This window comes from Amblyraja radiata, chromosome 1, assembly GCF_010909765.2.
Source record: "Amblyraja radiata isolate CabotCenter1 chromosome 1, sAmbRad1.1.pri, whole genome shotgun sequence".
Taxonomy (NCBI): Eukaryota; Metazoa; Chordata; class Chondrichthyes; order Rajiformes; family Rajidae; genus Amblyraja; species Amblyraja radiata.
Genome location: NC_045956.1, coordinates 69,404,306 through 69,420,463, shown reverse-complemented (window position 1 = coordinate 69,420,463; position 16,158 = coordinate 69,404,306). Strand labels below are relative to the sequence as shown.

The 16,158-nt window shown below is 39.3% G+C and overlaps 1 protein-coding gene across 1 annotated transcript; it reads right to left on the bottom strand.

Moving 5' to 3' along the window:
* Positions 1 to 8,135: 8,135 nt before the first annotated feature.
* LOC116972378 (interleukin-8-like) lies at positions 8,136 to 15,323 on the bottom strand. The gene is made up of 4 exons (XM_033020015.1): positions 15,193 to 15,323; positions 12,439 to 12,571; positions 10,306 to 10,389; positions 8,136 to 9,774 (listed from the first exon to the last, which is right to left on the bottom strand). The coding sequence occupies exons 1-4, from the start codon at positions 15,251 to 15,253 to the stop codon at positions 9,768 to 9,770; spliced, it is 285 nt and encodes a 94-aa protein (XP_032875906.1). The 5' UTR covers positions 15,254 to 15,323; the 3' UTR covers positions 8,136 to 9,767.
* Between the last annotated feature and the right edge of the window lie 835 nt (positions 15,324 to 16,158).

The window sequence follows — 16,158 nt, the reverse complement described above, 5'->3', positions numbered from 1 at the left end:
TAAGAGTAAGAAATGTTGAGTATTGATTTGAGGTAAAAAAGAAAGGTATGAAGTGGAGGGAACTGTTTCAAATATATGTTAATGATATAAATCAGAAATTCTGATTATATTTGTGGACATTGCAAAACTTAGAAGATTGGTGTCATGGGGATAGAATTGAGAAATGACAGTATAATATGTGACGGAATAACTCGTGCTGTCACATTTAGTGAGCTGTGAACTTGGGCTTCAAGATCTCTCTGCGTATCCATTCTGTTAAGGGTTCCCTCAACCTCCGACATTCTAGGGGAAACTATCCAAGCCTATCCAACTTCTCCCTGCAGCTGAAATCTTCAAATCCAGGCAGCATTCTGGTAAACTTGCTCTGACCGATCTCCAAAGTGTTCATATCTTTCCTGTAATGGGGTGACCAGAACTGTTGCAATATTCCAAATGCAGCCTAAGCAAAGTCCTACAGAGCTGCATCAAGACTTCCTGACTCTTACAGTGCCCTCCATAATGTTTGGGACAAAGACTCATCATTTATTTATTTGTCTCTTTACTCCACAATTTGATATTTGTAACAGAAAAAAAAATCACAAATGGTTAAAGAGCACTTTGTCAGATTTCAATGAAGGCAATTTTTATACATTTTGGTTTCACCATGTAGAAATTACAGCAGTTTATACATAGCCCCCCCTCCTCCCCTCTCCCCCTCCATTTCAGGGCACCATAATGTTTGGGACACAGCAATGTCAAGTAAATGAAAGTAGTCATAATTAGTATTTTGTTGCATATCCTTTGCATACAATGACTGTTTGAAGTCTGCGATTCATTGACATCACCAGTTGCTGGGTGTCTTCTCTGGTGATGTTCTGCCAGGCCTGTATTGCAGCCATCCTTAGCTTATGCTTATTTTGGGGGCTAGTCCCCTTCAGTTTTCTCTTCAGCTCATAAAAGGCATGCTCAATTGGGTTCAGATCAGATTGGCCACTCAAGAATTTACCACTTTTTAGCTTTAAAAAAAACCCTTTGTGGCTTCAGCAGTATGTTTGGGATAATTGTCTTGCTGTGGAATGAGTTTTGAGGCATTTGTTTGAACTTGTGCAGATAGGATGCGTCAATTCACTTCAGAATTAATTATGCTACTATCATCAGCAGTTGTATCATCAATGAAGATAAGTGAGCCAGTACCTTCAGCAGCCATACATGCCCAAGTCATAACACCCCCACCACCGTGTTTCACAGATGAGGTGGTATGCTTTGGATCTTGGACAGTTCCTTCTCTCCTCCATACTTTGCTCTTGCCATCACTCTGATATGTTAATCTTCATCTCAACTGTCCACAAGACCTTTTGCCAGAACTGTGGTTGCTCTTTTAAGTACTTCTTGGCAAACTGTAATCTGGCCATCCTATTTTTGCGGCTAACCAATGGTTTGCATCTAACAGTGTAGCCTCTGTATTTCTGTTCATGAATTCTGCGCACAGTGGTCATTGACAAATCCACACCCAACTCCTGAAGAGTGTTTCTGATCTGTCGGACTGGTGTTTGGGGATTGTTCTTTATTATAGAGAGAATTCTTCTATCATCAGCTATGGTCTTCCTTGGCCTGCAAGTCCCTTTGTGATTGGTAAGCTCACCAGTGCTCTGTTCTTAATGATGTTCCAAACAGTTGATTTTGGTAAGCCTAAGGTTTGATTGATGTCTCTAAAAGTTTTATTCTTGTTTCTCAGTCTCATAATGGATTCTTTGACTTTCATTGGCACAACTTTGGTCCTCATGTTGATAAACAACAATTAAAGTTTCCAAAGGTGATGGAAAGACTGGAGGAACAATTAGGTGCTGAGAGCTCTCTTATACCTGCATTATGGAGGCAATTAAAGACACCTAAGCAATTACTGTGAAGCAATGTGTCCTGAAATGAGGGGAGTATGTATAAACACAGCTGTAATTTCTACATGGTGAAACCAAAATGTATAAAAATACCCTTTAATAAAATCTGACAATGTACACTTTAACCACATGTGATTTTTTTTCTTTTACATATCTCATATTGTGGAGTACAGAGCAAATAAATAAATGATGGGCCTTTCTCCCAAACATTATGGAGGGCACTGTATATTTAATGCTTCGAGCAATGAATCCAAGTTTCCGTAATTGCCACAACAATGTCATTCCAAGCACTGGTCCACGCTCTAGATTCGTCAGCTTTACCCACAATACTCCTTGCATTGAAGTAAATATATTTTAGCCCATCATTATTCCCATGGTCATGAACTTCTCCCTGCCAATCCTTTCTTTGAGACTTGCGTGTTATAACCTCTTCTTTCTCATCAGCCCTTCACTTTGCTGACATGCTGCTCTGGTCACTTCTCCCCCACCCCGTCATTTTAGTTTAACCGCTCCCAATTAGCACCAGCAAGTCTACACTAGAATTGGTGGGAAAAGTTGGATGGTTTGGTGACAATTGATCCATTTAACACCTGCAGAATTATTCCAGTAAATGGTTTGAGTGAATGTTGGTACAATTGTATCATGGGGTCGAAACAGAAATGCAGGAAATGTTAGGCCAGGTAGCATCTTAGATTGGTGATACAGCATGGAAACTGACCCATCGAATCCATGCCTGCCATCGATCACCCATTCACACTAGCTCTATGCTATCCCACTTTTGCATCGAGGGAGAGAGAAATGTCAACATTTCCGTTCAATGACCCATTATCAGATCTGCGTAGATCTTCGCTTTCCACGTAGACTTTTCTCCACAATCTACCAAGTCAGGGCGGTACAGTGACACAGCTGTGGAGTTGCTGCCTTCTAGTGCCAGAGATCCGGATTTGATCCTGACTACAGGTGCTGTCTGTACAGAGTTTGTGACAGCATGGGTTTTCTCTAAACGCTCCAGTTTTCTCCCACACTTCAAAGACGTACAGGTTTATGGTGTAATCCTCCCCCCCTCCCCTCCATGAAGAAGGGTCCAAACCCGAAGCATCACCAAGCCAGTTTCTCCAGAGATCCGCTGAGTCACTCCACCATTTTGTGTCTGTCAAGTTTAATCTCTCTTTAGCAGCAATTTACATACGTTCTGTTTGACTCTAATATTTTCAGCCTTTTTTTTTTTTAATTTAAAATTTCCAAGCGAGATACGAGATGCTGTTCATCCAATTTGCGTGTGGCTTCACTCTGGCAATTGAGGAAGCCCTGGACAGAAAGGTCAGTAAGAGAATGTGAAGAGGAGTTAAAATGGTTGGCAACCATTTTGGTATAAATAAATCAGCATCTGCAGTTTTAATTTCATTAATATCGATTGATTTTTGATGGTCAACATGGACAAAAGGTGGTGGGCTGAAGGATGTATGTGTATACAGACTGACTCCAGTTGGTACATAAGATCCGATGAAAGGTAATTGGTGTCTGTTGCACTAAACTAAGATGACCACGTTGACCTCTTCTGTTAACATGTTTAATGCTGCCTCATTTACTGCTTATATTTGTGAATGACATTTGTCTTACTTTCCTTAGGTTTATCTAGCTTTCCCTTTAAATGAGTCTCATCCCTTAACTGCTATTTATGGTAGCAACTTCCATATTCAAGTAATTCTCTGGGTTATAAACAAATCACATGGATTCTGTAGATTTATTAGTGACCATTTTACATTTTGTCCTCACTGATTTTGCCGAATAAGTGGAGGCATCTATGCATCCAGCTTAGGAAGTCTTTTTCTGTTCTAATAATAGACACAAGTTACTCTTTGCTTTTTCTCTTTTGAGAGCTACAGATTGTTCAGTATATTTTATGATAAAGTCATATTGGGTTTGATTTGATTTATTTTAGTGTTTAGCGCATCAACATACACGATTATCGTCCTTGTAATGGGATGACCAGTACTGCAAGCAATCCTCCAAATGTGGCTAAACCAAGGTTCTATGTAGCTGCCACATGACTGATTCTTATGCTCAATGCCCTGTCCAATGAAGGAAAGCATATCTTATTTCTTTACCACTCTACGTGTGTTGCCACTTTCAGGGAGCTATGGTAGTGGTCCCAAAGACCTCTCTGTACATTAATGCTGTTGAGCGTCTTGTTATTTTCAAGAGTCAAGAGTGTTTACTTGTCATATATACTGGCAAAGGAACAATGAACTTCTTAGTTGCAGCAGCACAACAGGCCACTATTTACAATACACGTAGTTAATGTATAAATAAATAAAAATTCAATAAATTAATAAGTGCTACCAAAAAATCTGTCTTTAGTGCCACCAAAGACAGGCTATAGATGTTCATAGTTGAGGTTAGTGTTGTGTAGTGTTCATGAGCCTGATGATTATTGGGAAGAAGCTATTATTGAACCCGGTGGTTCTGATTATCACATTCCTGTACCGCCCCTTTGGTAGGAGTGAAATGAGAGCCATCACCCATCACCCTCAGAGATAGACACACCGAGGATCTTGAAGTTGTTGACTTTCTCCACCACCACTGTCGCTGAATGGATTGCTGAATCATGGATCCATGATTTCCCCTTCCAACATTAACAATCAGCTTCTTGGGCTTGATGACATTGACTGATTCCAGAACACCAGTCTTGCTCTCAATTAGATTTTCAATTTCCCTCCTTTACCCTGATTCATCATTTCTGGTTATTCATCCATCAACAGTGATTTGTCAGTGAATTCAAAAATGGCTTTGTAACTGTTTGGCTGCACTGTCATGTGTATAGAGTGAGTGGAGCAGGGGACTGAACACACTGCACTGTGATGAGTAGCTACCACTGTGCTGATGATTATTGAGAAGGAAGTGTGGTTGCCAATTCATACTGATTGTGGTCTGCCAATGAGGAAGTTGAGCCAGTTGCACAGGGATGAGCAGAGATCCAGTTGGACCTGGACAAACTCCGCTTTGCATTCCACCACAACCAATCGACAGCAGATGTGATCTCACTGGCTCGTCACCCTGCACTGGACAACTTGGACAGCAAGAACATGTACATTAGGCCATTGCTCATGACTACAGTATTCAGCACATTCTTCACCTTAACCTATCATCAAACTCTGAGCTATGACTCTGGTTATCCCGATAAGATTAGATCCTTAACTTCCTTGTTGCACACCTTAATCAGTATGAATTGGCAACACCATTTCCTTCTTGCTGACCATTAGCAAGGGACTCACAAAATTCTGCGCTGTCTCCTGCTCCAGTCTCGCTATATCCATGACTGTGTCAGGTCACACATCCAACGCTATCTTTAAATAAGGTGACAATGCCAACATTGGTCTGATAATCTTGATAATCTGACTGACTGGCATCAGAATAAGTCAGTCTGAAGAATGATCTCGAGCCAAAACGTCGCCAATTCCTTCTCTCCATGGATGCTGCCTCACCCACCTTCGATTTTTCCCTACATCTACAGTTCTTTCTTAAACAGAATAATAACCTTGTTCTTTTAACATTAGCAAGACCAAGGAGCTGATTGCTGATTTTCAGAAGGGAAAACCAAAAGACTATGCATCCAATTTCATTTGTGGGATAGTAGTGGAGAGCGTCAAGTTCCTGGGCATGTAGAAACAGAAAATAGGTGCAGGAGTAGGCCATTCGGCCCTTGGAGCCTGCACCGCCATTCGATATGATCATGGCTGATCATCCAACTCAGTATCCCATCCCTGCCTTCTCTCCATACCCCCTGATCCCTTTAGCCACAAGGGCCACATCTAACTCCCTCTTAAATATAGCCAATGAACTGGCCTAAGCTACCTTCTGTGGCAGAGAATTCCACAGATTCACCACTCTGTGTAAAAAATGATTTTCTCATCTCGGTCCTAAAAGACTTCCCTCTTATCCTTAAATTGTGACCCCTAGTTCTGGACTTCCCCAACATCGGGAATAATCTTCCTGCATCTAGCCTGTCCAACCCCTTAAGAATTTTGTAAGTTTCTATAAGATCTCCCCTCAATCTTCAAAATTCTAGCGTGTACAAGCCGAGTCTATCCAGTCTTTCTTCATATGAAAGTCTTGCCATCCCAGGAATCAGTCTGGTGAACCTTCTCTGTACTCCCTCTATGGCAAGAATGTCTTTCCTCAGATTAGGTCTCTGAAGATCTGTACTGGGCTCTGCACATGGATGTATTCCTAGAGAAAGCTCATCAGCTCTTCTGCTTAGCAGTTTGAGGGAGAGTCAGCATGTCACTGAATTTTCTATCACATTTCTACAGGTGTTTTTTATTTTGTAGAGAGCATACTAATTGGATGCATCAAGGTTCAGTAACTCAATGCACAAGAATGAAGGAGGATGTGATATGGAAGACATCCTGCCTGGTTCCTGTGCCAAAGGGGATGCACCTCAGCTCCTCCAATGACTACAGACCAGTGGCGTTGACTTCACACATCATGAAGTCCCTGGAGAAGTTGGTGCTCACACACCTGTGACCCCTGGGCAAGCCCTAGCTGGACCCCCTGTAGTTCGCTTACCAAACAAAGATTACCATTTATGACTGCCATCCATCCATCCAGGGATTCAAGCAGTCACCACGTTCAATCTATCTGTTTCTGAACCTTGCCACTTGTCTCCTAACTAATAAAATTTAAATGAGTGATGTATAAAAGTCAGGAAAACCCTGCATCAATTTATGGAAAAAAAATTATTGTGAATCCTATTAAAGGATTTTATTCTCTGCCTAATAAGGCGAATGGTACTGACACTGAGAAAGGGAATGCATTCTCATTTCAGGCTGGCAGTATCAGGACCTTGGAGGCTCCAGTTGGATTGTAGATGCAAACTGCAGAACGAGGTCACAGCACAACCGATTAGTTCATTAACAAAACAACTATTGAAGTGTGGTTACTGAAGTGCTCTAAATTGGAAAAGGCTGTGCCATGCCTTAACCAAGAAATGACTCCAATGACTACAGACCAGTGGCGTTGACTTCACACATCATGAAGTCCCTGGAGAAGTTGGTGCTCACTCACCTGTGACCCCTGGGTAAGCCCTAGCTGGATCCCCTGTAGTTCACTTACCAAACAAAAAGATGGGGGTTGAGGATGCCCTCATCCACCTGCTCCATCGTTCCTATGCTCACTTCGATAAGCCAGGAAGCATTGTGAGAGTCATGGTTTTTGACCTCCAGTGCTTTTAACACCTTCAGCAACAGACTGGTTCCACCAAGATACACGACAGAACACCGCAGGAGATCCTTCTTGCCTGTGGCTATCACACTTTACCACCTCCCCCCCCCCTCCAACCCATCCTCCCTCCTCAATCTTTGCACATCCCCAAAGCCTTTACACTAGTCACTTTAATTTCATGTTTCATGTATTTTGTGTTTTTTTATGACTGTTGGCAGATTAATTTCCCTCCTGGGATAAATAAAGTTCTATCATATCAATTGGTATCGTCAAGCACTGTTTGTTGCTACCATCAAGAAGAATATTTTGGTACCTTTATCTCTAGGTTGATGAACTGTTTCTATCCACCAACCATCAGGCTCTTGATCCACAGTACATAAACATAACCACAACCCTAGCTCAAAAACAAACTGCTTTTATGGGTTGGTTTTACAACCCAAAAACAAACTGCTTTTACATACTTCAGCTTGCACTATTATGGTCTAAATATATAGCATAAGAAATAGTTAATTGTTTTATTCATTGCACCTGGAAATCTTTAGTATATAAGAGTTTCATTATTCTGTTATAATGATAATTAAATACAAGTTACATATGACAATTAAACATGTTTTACTCTACCCTGCCATTGCCAATACAAAACAAACCCATCTCTTTTATCTCGCAGCAACATCACATTCATGTCTCCGGCACAGTGACATAGTGGTAGAGCTACTGCCTTACAGCACCAGAGACTCGGATTCAATCCTGACTACAGGTGCTTGTCTGTAAGGAGTTTGTACATTCTCTCGTGAGCTACGTGAGTTTTCTCCGAGAACTTTGGTTTCCTCACACACTCCAAAGATGTACAGGTTTGTAGGTTAATTGGCATGGTATAAATGTGAAATTGTCCCTAGTGTGTGTAGGGTAGGGTAGTGCAGAGATCGGTGTGGACTTGGAGGGCAAATGTCCCTGATTCCATGCAGTATCATTAAACTAAACTAAGATTTATCGATTATTTTATAATACGGAGCAATAAAATGATTAACAAGGATCGAGCTACTAAACAAACATCCTTTATTAAAGGTGAACAATTAACAGCAGTGCACAGTATATCAAAGCATTAATATTCATATCAATTGGTACACATGTTCTTGAAGATGCATGCTAATTGAGATGTTCCACAAATCCTGAACATTATTCTATTTATACGTGTAAATTTGTTAAAAAAATATAACTAATTTGTGAGGAATTTTAATGATATACAAAAAAAGTGGAATGAAAGATGAACAGAATGAGCAGTAACTGGAATTGTGTATTGACCATTTCATTTATAAAAAAATATTGAATGTACTTTAAACTGTTGACAGCAAAATATATATAAACCCACAATTTCAAAATAGCTCATCAACCTGTTTTCCACAATATCAAAATGTAGCTGTGCTAAATTCAGGACACTGAACAATGGGCCTGAAATTCTCTTTTTCTGGTGCAGGTTCTGTACCAGGCAATCAAATTTTACCATTAATTACTTCAGGAAATTTATCTTGAGCCTGTCATTTGTATGATGTTCACAGTGCTGGAGACTTTATTGGTATCAAAAAGTTATTTTGCCTGGTTTGGCATCATTTGGGAAGAAGTATTTTTCACATTCCTGGCTTGTGAAAGATGTGGTCTTGCATGCTGCTGCAGGTTGAAGCCTGCTGTATCAGTAAAAGGGAGACTGATGTGCCCTTTCTCTTCTGGGTAGGTTCCACATTGTGAATGTCTTGGTAATTGTTCCCTGCCAAATTGCTTGCTGCTTTGGTTCAAGAGACCATAAATTTTATTTTGCCTGATCTAGAAGCTATATCCATCCATCTTAAGTCCAGTCCGATCACCTATCATTTATCCACAATTTTCGCTTTATGACTCAACCCACCTCCTCTAGCCACAATCTGCAACCTCTCTGGCTACCTCCATCAGCAACCCAACGATCACCTTGCCGTTTTGTTTGGATGGCGGGGTGGGGTTAAGGGGACGGGAGACGTGAGTAACTCACACAAAACAAACGTATCTATCCCTTCCAGCCACAGTGCCACCCAAACACTTTTTAATGGAAGCCCTTCAATTTCTAGCCCAATATTTACTCGAATTATTACACATCACATTGTTTTCACATTGCCATTATATCTGATTACTTTGTAGATCTGGAAATCCTAGAATCAAACACTGGTCAATGTTGGATCATAACAACTAATAAGACATGCAGGTATTAGCATTTAATCCATGTAAATCCATTGAAAGAATAATTGTTTCAGATATTAATGAACAGGAGAAAAATATATTTTATTGTAATTTTACACTTTTATCATTTTGATTGATGCATAAAACTATTTTGATTATTAAAATAATGCTCAGAAGCTATCATATGAAAGAGTAAAACACGATTGAAAGATTTCTGTGGATTTCTGAATATCGTGATAGGACCAATATACAGGTGAGAGAATCAGAGATGCGAGAGACTGCAGATGCTGGAGCCCATGGCTGGAAACAGAAAACATTTCAGCTCTGGGCCTGTCTGTTACAATGCACATTTAGTGGCAAAAGCTTGGTTCAGTAACTATATAATCTGTTCTTTGGAAGTTGTGTTTTGTTTCATTCAGCCAATTGACCTGCAATAGGAGGTCTCCGGGTAGCTTCTTCAGCATTTCAGTTTCTAGGAAATAACCAAAAATAAAATAGTGAGTTTGAAACATGAGATTGGTTTTAATTGCTGATCACATTTATTAAAATACGCTGGATAACATTTTATTCTACTCATAGATTAGTGATTGAATAAGCCCAAAGTGAACAGAAAAACATAATCTTTGGATGAACTGTGAAATGAAGACATGCAAAAGTGGCTCATCAAAGATCATCAGTATTATCACTGCCTTATTCTTCAATCAATGCAAATAAAAATGTTTCTGGTTATTTTCATAATGCAGTTTCCCAAGTGCAAATAGGCTACTGCACTTCCTATGTAATAACATTAGCTATAATGACTTTTAAGATCATGAAAGACATTCTTTAAATTTGTATCTTTTTCACATTGATGATTGTACATTCTTCTTTAAGTGGCTGTCATCTCACACTGCACATGACCTTGAGTAGTGCATGGTCAGTGTTTAGACAGCAGGTACAGCAGCCAACTAAGATCCAGATGTTATTAAAAGTAAATAACTTTGCAATAAGGAACATGATTTACCTTGCGGTCAAAATATTAATCACTTTTTTGACCCACGTAGTTTGGGGATTCACACAGATCTTTGCATCGTCCTTCAGTGTAATTCTGTAATGCATAATGAGATAATCTGTTAGGTGAAACATCTACCAGCCTCCTATAAGTAAATTTTGTATTGCAGTTTAAATGAAAAGCGATTTAATATTTCTATGAAGCAAGCGATACCCAATTATATTACCGCTACCAAATCAAAGTCCATTATGCACCGGAAGTAAAATTCTGATAAACTTCAGATAAACCTTTCTGACATCTATCAGCTTTGTTGACTGAAAGTACTTAATAGCAATAGAACTAACTCTTATGTTAAGACATGTGTACGAAGGAACTGCAGATGCTAGTTTAAACCGAAGATAGACCCAAAAAGCTGGAGCGAAGGAATAGGTGACGTTTCGGGTCACTTCTTGGTAGGTTGCACCCGTAATGGCTACCTTGCCAACAGTCTGTCTCGTCCCTTCCTTCTTTGTTGTTTTTTAGTATGTGTTGAATATATGTTTTAGTGTTCTTTAGCTTGTTTTATGTGGGGGGTGGGGGGGAACTTTTCTTAAACCTCTTGCCTCGATGGAGATGCGTTTTTTTCCCAGTATCATATCTCAGTCTGCACTGCGGCCTAACATTGTGGAGTTGGTGGCCTAAGATGTGGACTGACTTCAGGAGTTCGAACCGCGGGAGGCTGCGTACTTTAACATCGTGGTGCTCACGGCCCCTGGTAAGAGACCGACTTTGGGAGCTCCAAGCCGTGGAGGCTTCAACCGCCCCGACGCGGGGGCTTCAATCGCCCCGACGCAAGAGCGTTGATCGCCCCGACTGCGGATGGTTCGACTGCCCCAACCGCGGGAGAATAAAGAGGGAAGAAGATTAGACTTTATTGCCTTCCAACACAGTGAGGAATGTGGGGAATCAGCTGTGGTGGATGTTCATGTTAACTTTTATGTAATTGTGTGTCTTATTGCTTTTTTTTTACTATGGCTGTATGGTAAATCGAATATCACTGCACCTTAATTGGTGCACATGACAATAAAAAACCTTTGAACCTTTCTTTGAGACCCTTCTTCAGACTAGGTAGGGATAAGGGAAATGAGATATATAGACGATGTGCAGAGATTAAGAACAATGAATGAAAGATATACAAACAAGTAACGATGATAAAGGCAACAGGGCATTTTTTGCTGTTTGTAGGATGAAAATGAGAAGCTAGTGCGAATTGGGTGGGGGAGGGATAGAGAGAGAGGGAATGCCGGGGCAACCTGAAGTGAGAGAAATCAATAACTCGCCGATTTATAAGAGTCCACATCTTGAACAACGGATACAGTAGATGATGTTGGAGGAGGTGCAAGTGAGCATCTGCCTAATCTGAAAGGACTGTCTGGGTCCCTGGACAGAGTCGAGGGAGAAGGTATAGGGACAGATGTTGCATTTTCTGCAGTTACTGGGGAAGGTACCTGGGGAGGGGATGGTTTGGGTGGAAAGGGATGAGTTAACCAGGGAGTTGCGGAGAGAACGGTCTATGCGGAAGGCAGAAAGAATTGAATTGAATTGAATTGAATGCCTTTATTGTCATTCAGACCTTACAGTCTGAATGAAATTTCGTGCCTGCAGTCATACATACAATCATACAATAATAACAACAATAAACACAAATTAACACCACCACAGTGTATCCTCCAAGCACCTCCTCACTGTGGTGGAGGCAAAAATCTTAGGGCTGCAGTCTCTTCCCTCTTCTCCCTCTGCGCTGAGGCGATTCCCCACCGGGCGATGGTACAAACAGTGGAGGGGTGGAGAGGGGAAAATGTGGCTAGCGGTGGGATCCCGTTGGAGGTGACGGCAATTTTGGTGGATTATGTGTGGTATCTTAAGACATTTGTTATATTTATATCAACATTTTCCTACAGTGATTGTCTAAGGAATCTATAATAAATATGTGGATTGGAGATTATCGGTGTTAGGGATTAATTTGCCTATTTACACTATAACAACATTTATCAATTAACCCTGCTAAGTCTACAAAGATCAACCAAAATATATTTCAGACTTGTGAAGTTGAATTTTTAGATATACTGCTGAAATATAGGAAATGAAATTAACTTTTGTACTTACATAATCTCTACCTTTCTGCAGTACGAGTTCTGAGGGAAGATATCAATGTGCTGAAAGTTTCTTGGATGAATGAAATGAGATGAGACTTTCACACATCTGCATCTTGTGATTTTTGGATTTGCTAAACATAGACCTATGGTGAATAAAAAAGAACATGAAAGTCTACAATGGTACCAATAATGGTGAAAGTAGTAGGTGAATAAATTTGTCCCAATGATCCAGACAGCTCCCTGAATAAGAATTTACTTTTACAATATAGAAAGTTCTATCCAAAATGCAGTTTCACAAATTCTTTTTTTTAATTTATTTAAAAAATATATATTTTTATTAGAAGCAAACATATTATGGTAAAGTAGAGTTACATATTATAGTAAGAAAAACTTTTCATATACATCAATCATACATTATTAAAATGTTCAATTGTCGATTTATTCTGCTTCTAGTGTATTTTTACGTAGATAGAAAGAGAGAGAGGAAAAAAATAATTACAAATATCAAAAAAAAGAAAAGGTAGAATGAATTACTTATAATATGTCATTGGAGATAAGTTTGTAGATTATAAAGTATAACTTTTCATCTAATCCTGAGTTCAAGCTTCAGTTGGGTTTTTGTGCCGGGCCAATCTATCCCTTCAAATAGTTAATGAATGGAGCCCATATTTTAACAAAAAGTTCTTGTTTGTCCATTAAGACAAGTCTGATTCTTTCGAGATGTAGGGTCTCTGACATTTCCACAATCCACATTTTAATTGTGGGGAGTTTCATTCTTAACCAATTGTGAGACTTTGCAAGTTATATAAGTTCATAACTTTGACTTCAGGCCTTCAGGTTTTCGATATAATCAATTCAAGGGAGAATTCCTAAACTACCTGTATTTTACAGAACACAATGTTTGTGGTTTGCAGTGTCTGTCCTTTATTCTGCGGCAAATTTTATTCTCTTCATTTCCTTTATTAGTTAAATCATCGCTACTTTGTTTGCATTTCCAAAACTTCTACCGTTTATGACTGCCATCCATCCATCCATCCAGGAATTCAAGCAGTCACCACGTTCAATCTATCTGTTTCTGAACCTTGCCACTTGTCTCCTAACTAATAACATTTAAATGAGTGACGTATAAAAATCAGGAAAACCCTGCACCAATTTATGAAAAATTTTTTATTGTGAATCCTATAAAAGGATTTTACTCTCTGCCTATTAAGGCAAATGGTACTGACACTGAGAAAGGGAATGCATTCTCATTTCAGGCTGGCAGTATCAGGACCTTGGAGGCTCCAGTTGGGTTGTAGCTGCAAACTGCAAAACGAGGTCACAGCACAACCGATTAGTTCATTAACAAAACAACTATTGAAGTGTGGTTACTGAAGTGCTCTAAATTGGAAAAGGCTTTGCCATGCCTTAACCAAGAAATGGTTTGAAAGGAACCTCACCAGTCCAAGGGTGAGAAAACTCATGATCGATTGGGTTTAACTTTAATTACCAATTACCAAAAGTGAAGTAACTCTGGTTGTTCATCAGCCCCAAATCCACTGATACCATGAAAATGAAAGTGAAGCACAGGTGCATTACCAGGTTCTAAATAATGAGCTCCAGATTTTGAATCAATGTGAAATTCTACAGTGAATTACTTACTTTACAATTTCTTTCAAATCTGTTGGGGATATGGGACTGTATGGATTTAATTTGAAAGGGTGCTAAATAGTTTTACATTTTGTAAGGAGTATTACAGGTTTATTGGGAAAGTTTTTTTTGCTTCGACAAACCAAAAATGCCAAATTGTCAAATAAAAATTCTCACAAAATTGAATTAAATATAATATGAATGACCACACAGAAAGTGGAACAATACATCTTTAAGAAAAATTGGGTTTAACATTTGAAATAGAGGTGGATGTTGGTCAATAGATAAGGAAGGGACAGTGGGATACATTCTGGATCGCTGGACCACTGAGCTAGGATAGCATAAGGTTTGTTTATTGTCCGGTGTTATAGAATTCAAATCTTATGTTATTAAGAAATGTTTTAAAGTCCTACCTTTCTGTATCTGTCATGATGATATCCAGCACTATCCAAGAACCTTTGCCTAATTTGTCTGTAATCTTAATGATTTCCTTGAGAGGAAAATATCTCTAAAGATACAAATTTCTCTGGTGCAATCAACAGAGGGAATGGGTGTAACTCTAAGTCACTAGAGACAGGAACCTTATCCATTGACAGAAAATATTGTAAAATTGGTCCCAATGTTTCACTGAGACAGCTTAGCCATTCCAGTAGCCATTCTGTGAATTGGTAGCCATTCTGTGACGGGCAGCAGCCACTACAAAGTGACAAACAGGCGAACGGGTCTGAATAATTTGAAATTGAAATATTTCACGTTAAAAAATGCGTATACTTTAATTGCATTGGGACAATGTCCCTGAAAACCAATAGTGAATGCTACTGACTTCAGTTTAAATTAACAGATTAATTAGATCAAAACTTATCTACATTGATTCAACGTAGAGCTCAAAATCATCCTCAAAAAGGTCAATTATTTCAGTAATACACCTTTCCTGTAAAATGAGAAAATGTTGCAAAATATTTCTCTGAAAGTATTCTCGCAGATAATAGATACATTCCAAGAATTTACATTTATCATTTAATGTTGATAAGAAATTAATATTAATTGTATATGCAAATCGTCCTGTTTTAACTAGTTGACAATGTAGCAATGCTCAGAAAGGCCACCATGCCAATGCATGGCGACTAATACTTACCATGAGCAGCTAGGCAAATGACAACTGCTGCTATCAACAAGAATGGTGTCTGAATCTTCATCGTCAATGAGTCTGTATCACTTCTGCTCTTCTGTCAGCAGCTGCCAGTCTTCAGAGTGTGTTGGTTTAGCAATTTAACTCTTGTATTTATCTGCAAGTGCAGAGGAAGTTATGACATCAGACGAACACAACGGCGTAAGCACATTCAGATATTTTTACGGTTTTGAACAATTTCTTCCAAAAATAACGATGCAATTATGCATTTTCCATTTGGGTTTATGCCATATCCATTTGTTTATGCATTGTTTTAAAATCAATGATTCAGGACATTGGTAACATCTAAAGATGATTTATTGGCTGCTAGTGCCTCTTGTGATTTTAGGAATATGATGCCTGAGTTCCTATTGCAATTTCTCTCATTCTGCCAGTCATTGCAGATACTTTATCAATGCAAATTCCAGTTTAACCGTCCCATTATAATAAAAACATTAACATTTCTCTTCAGACAAATGCTACTTGACTAACAGGTTTCCAGCAATTTATTTTTATTTCAGATTTCCAGCATTTGCAGTTAACGCATACTGAGATGTAGTGACTTTTGTGATGTGAGTTTACAATTCACTGCATTTAAAGACTATCCATTAACATGAGCATCGTTGAAAGCAATGCACAATGTTTTGTGGCCTTGCGACACCTGTCCAACCTGCTGGATTTGCAGGTGCGCAGCTTACTGAACTGCACCAGCTATCGGCAGTGGCATGGATGGTAGTCCCTTGTGCAATCGATACACTTACTGCTCCTCCAGCTTCACTTTTACAGAGGGGCAAGCTTACTATTATTGCAGCCAAGAGGAGGCTGCCGACCAATTTTAACCATAGTTGTAATGTACAAAAGTGTTTCGCTCAAGCTTATCAATGTCACTGCCTTCACTTTGCAGAATGATAGACAATAAACAATAGGTGCAGG

Bases quoted from the DNA above. Each gene is read 5' to 3' on its own strand.
- LOC116972378 (XM_033020015.1), bottom strand. From the start codon at position 15,253: ATGAAGATTCAGACACCATTCTTGTTGATAGCAGCAGTTGTCATTTGC. The intron at 12,572-15,192 runs GTAAGTATTAGT...TATTCACCATAG, and splicing joins CATTTGCCTAGCTGCTCATG to GTCTATGTTTAGCAAATCCA. The intron at 10,390-12,438 runs GTAAGTACAAAA...TATGCATTACAG, and splicing joins TGCAGAAAGGTAGAGATTAT to AATTACACTGAAGGACGATG.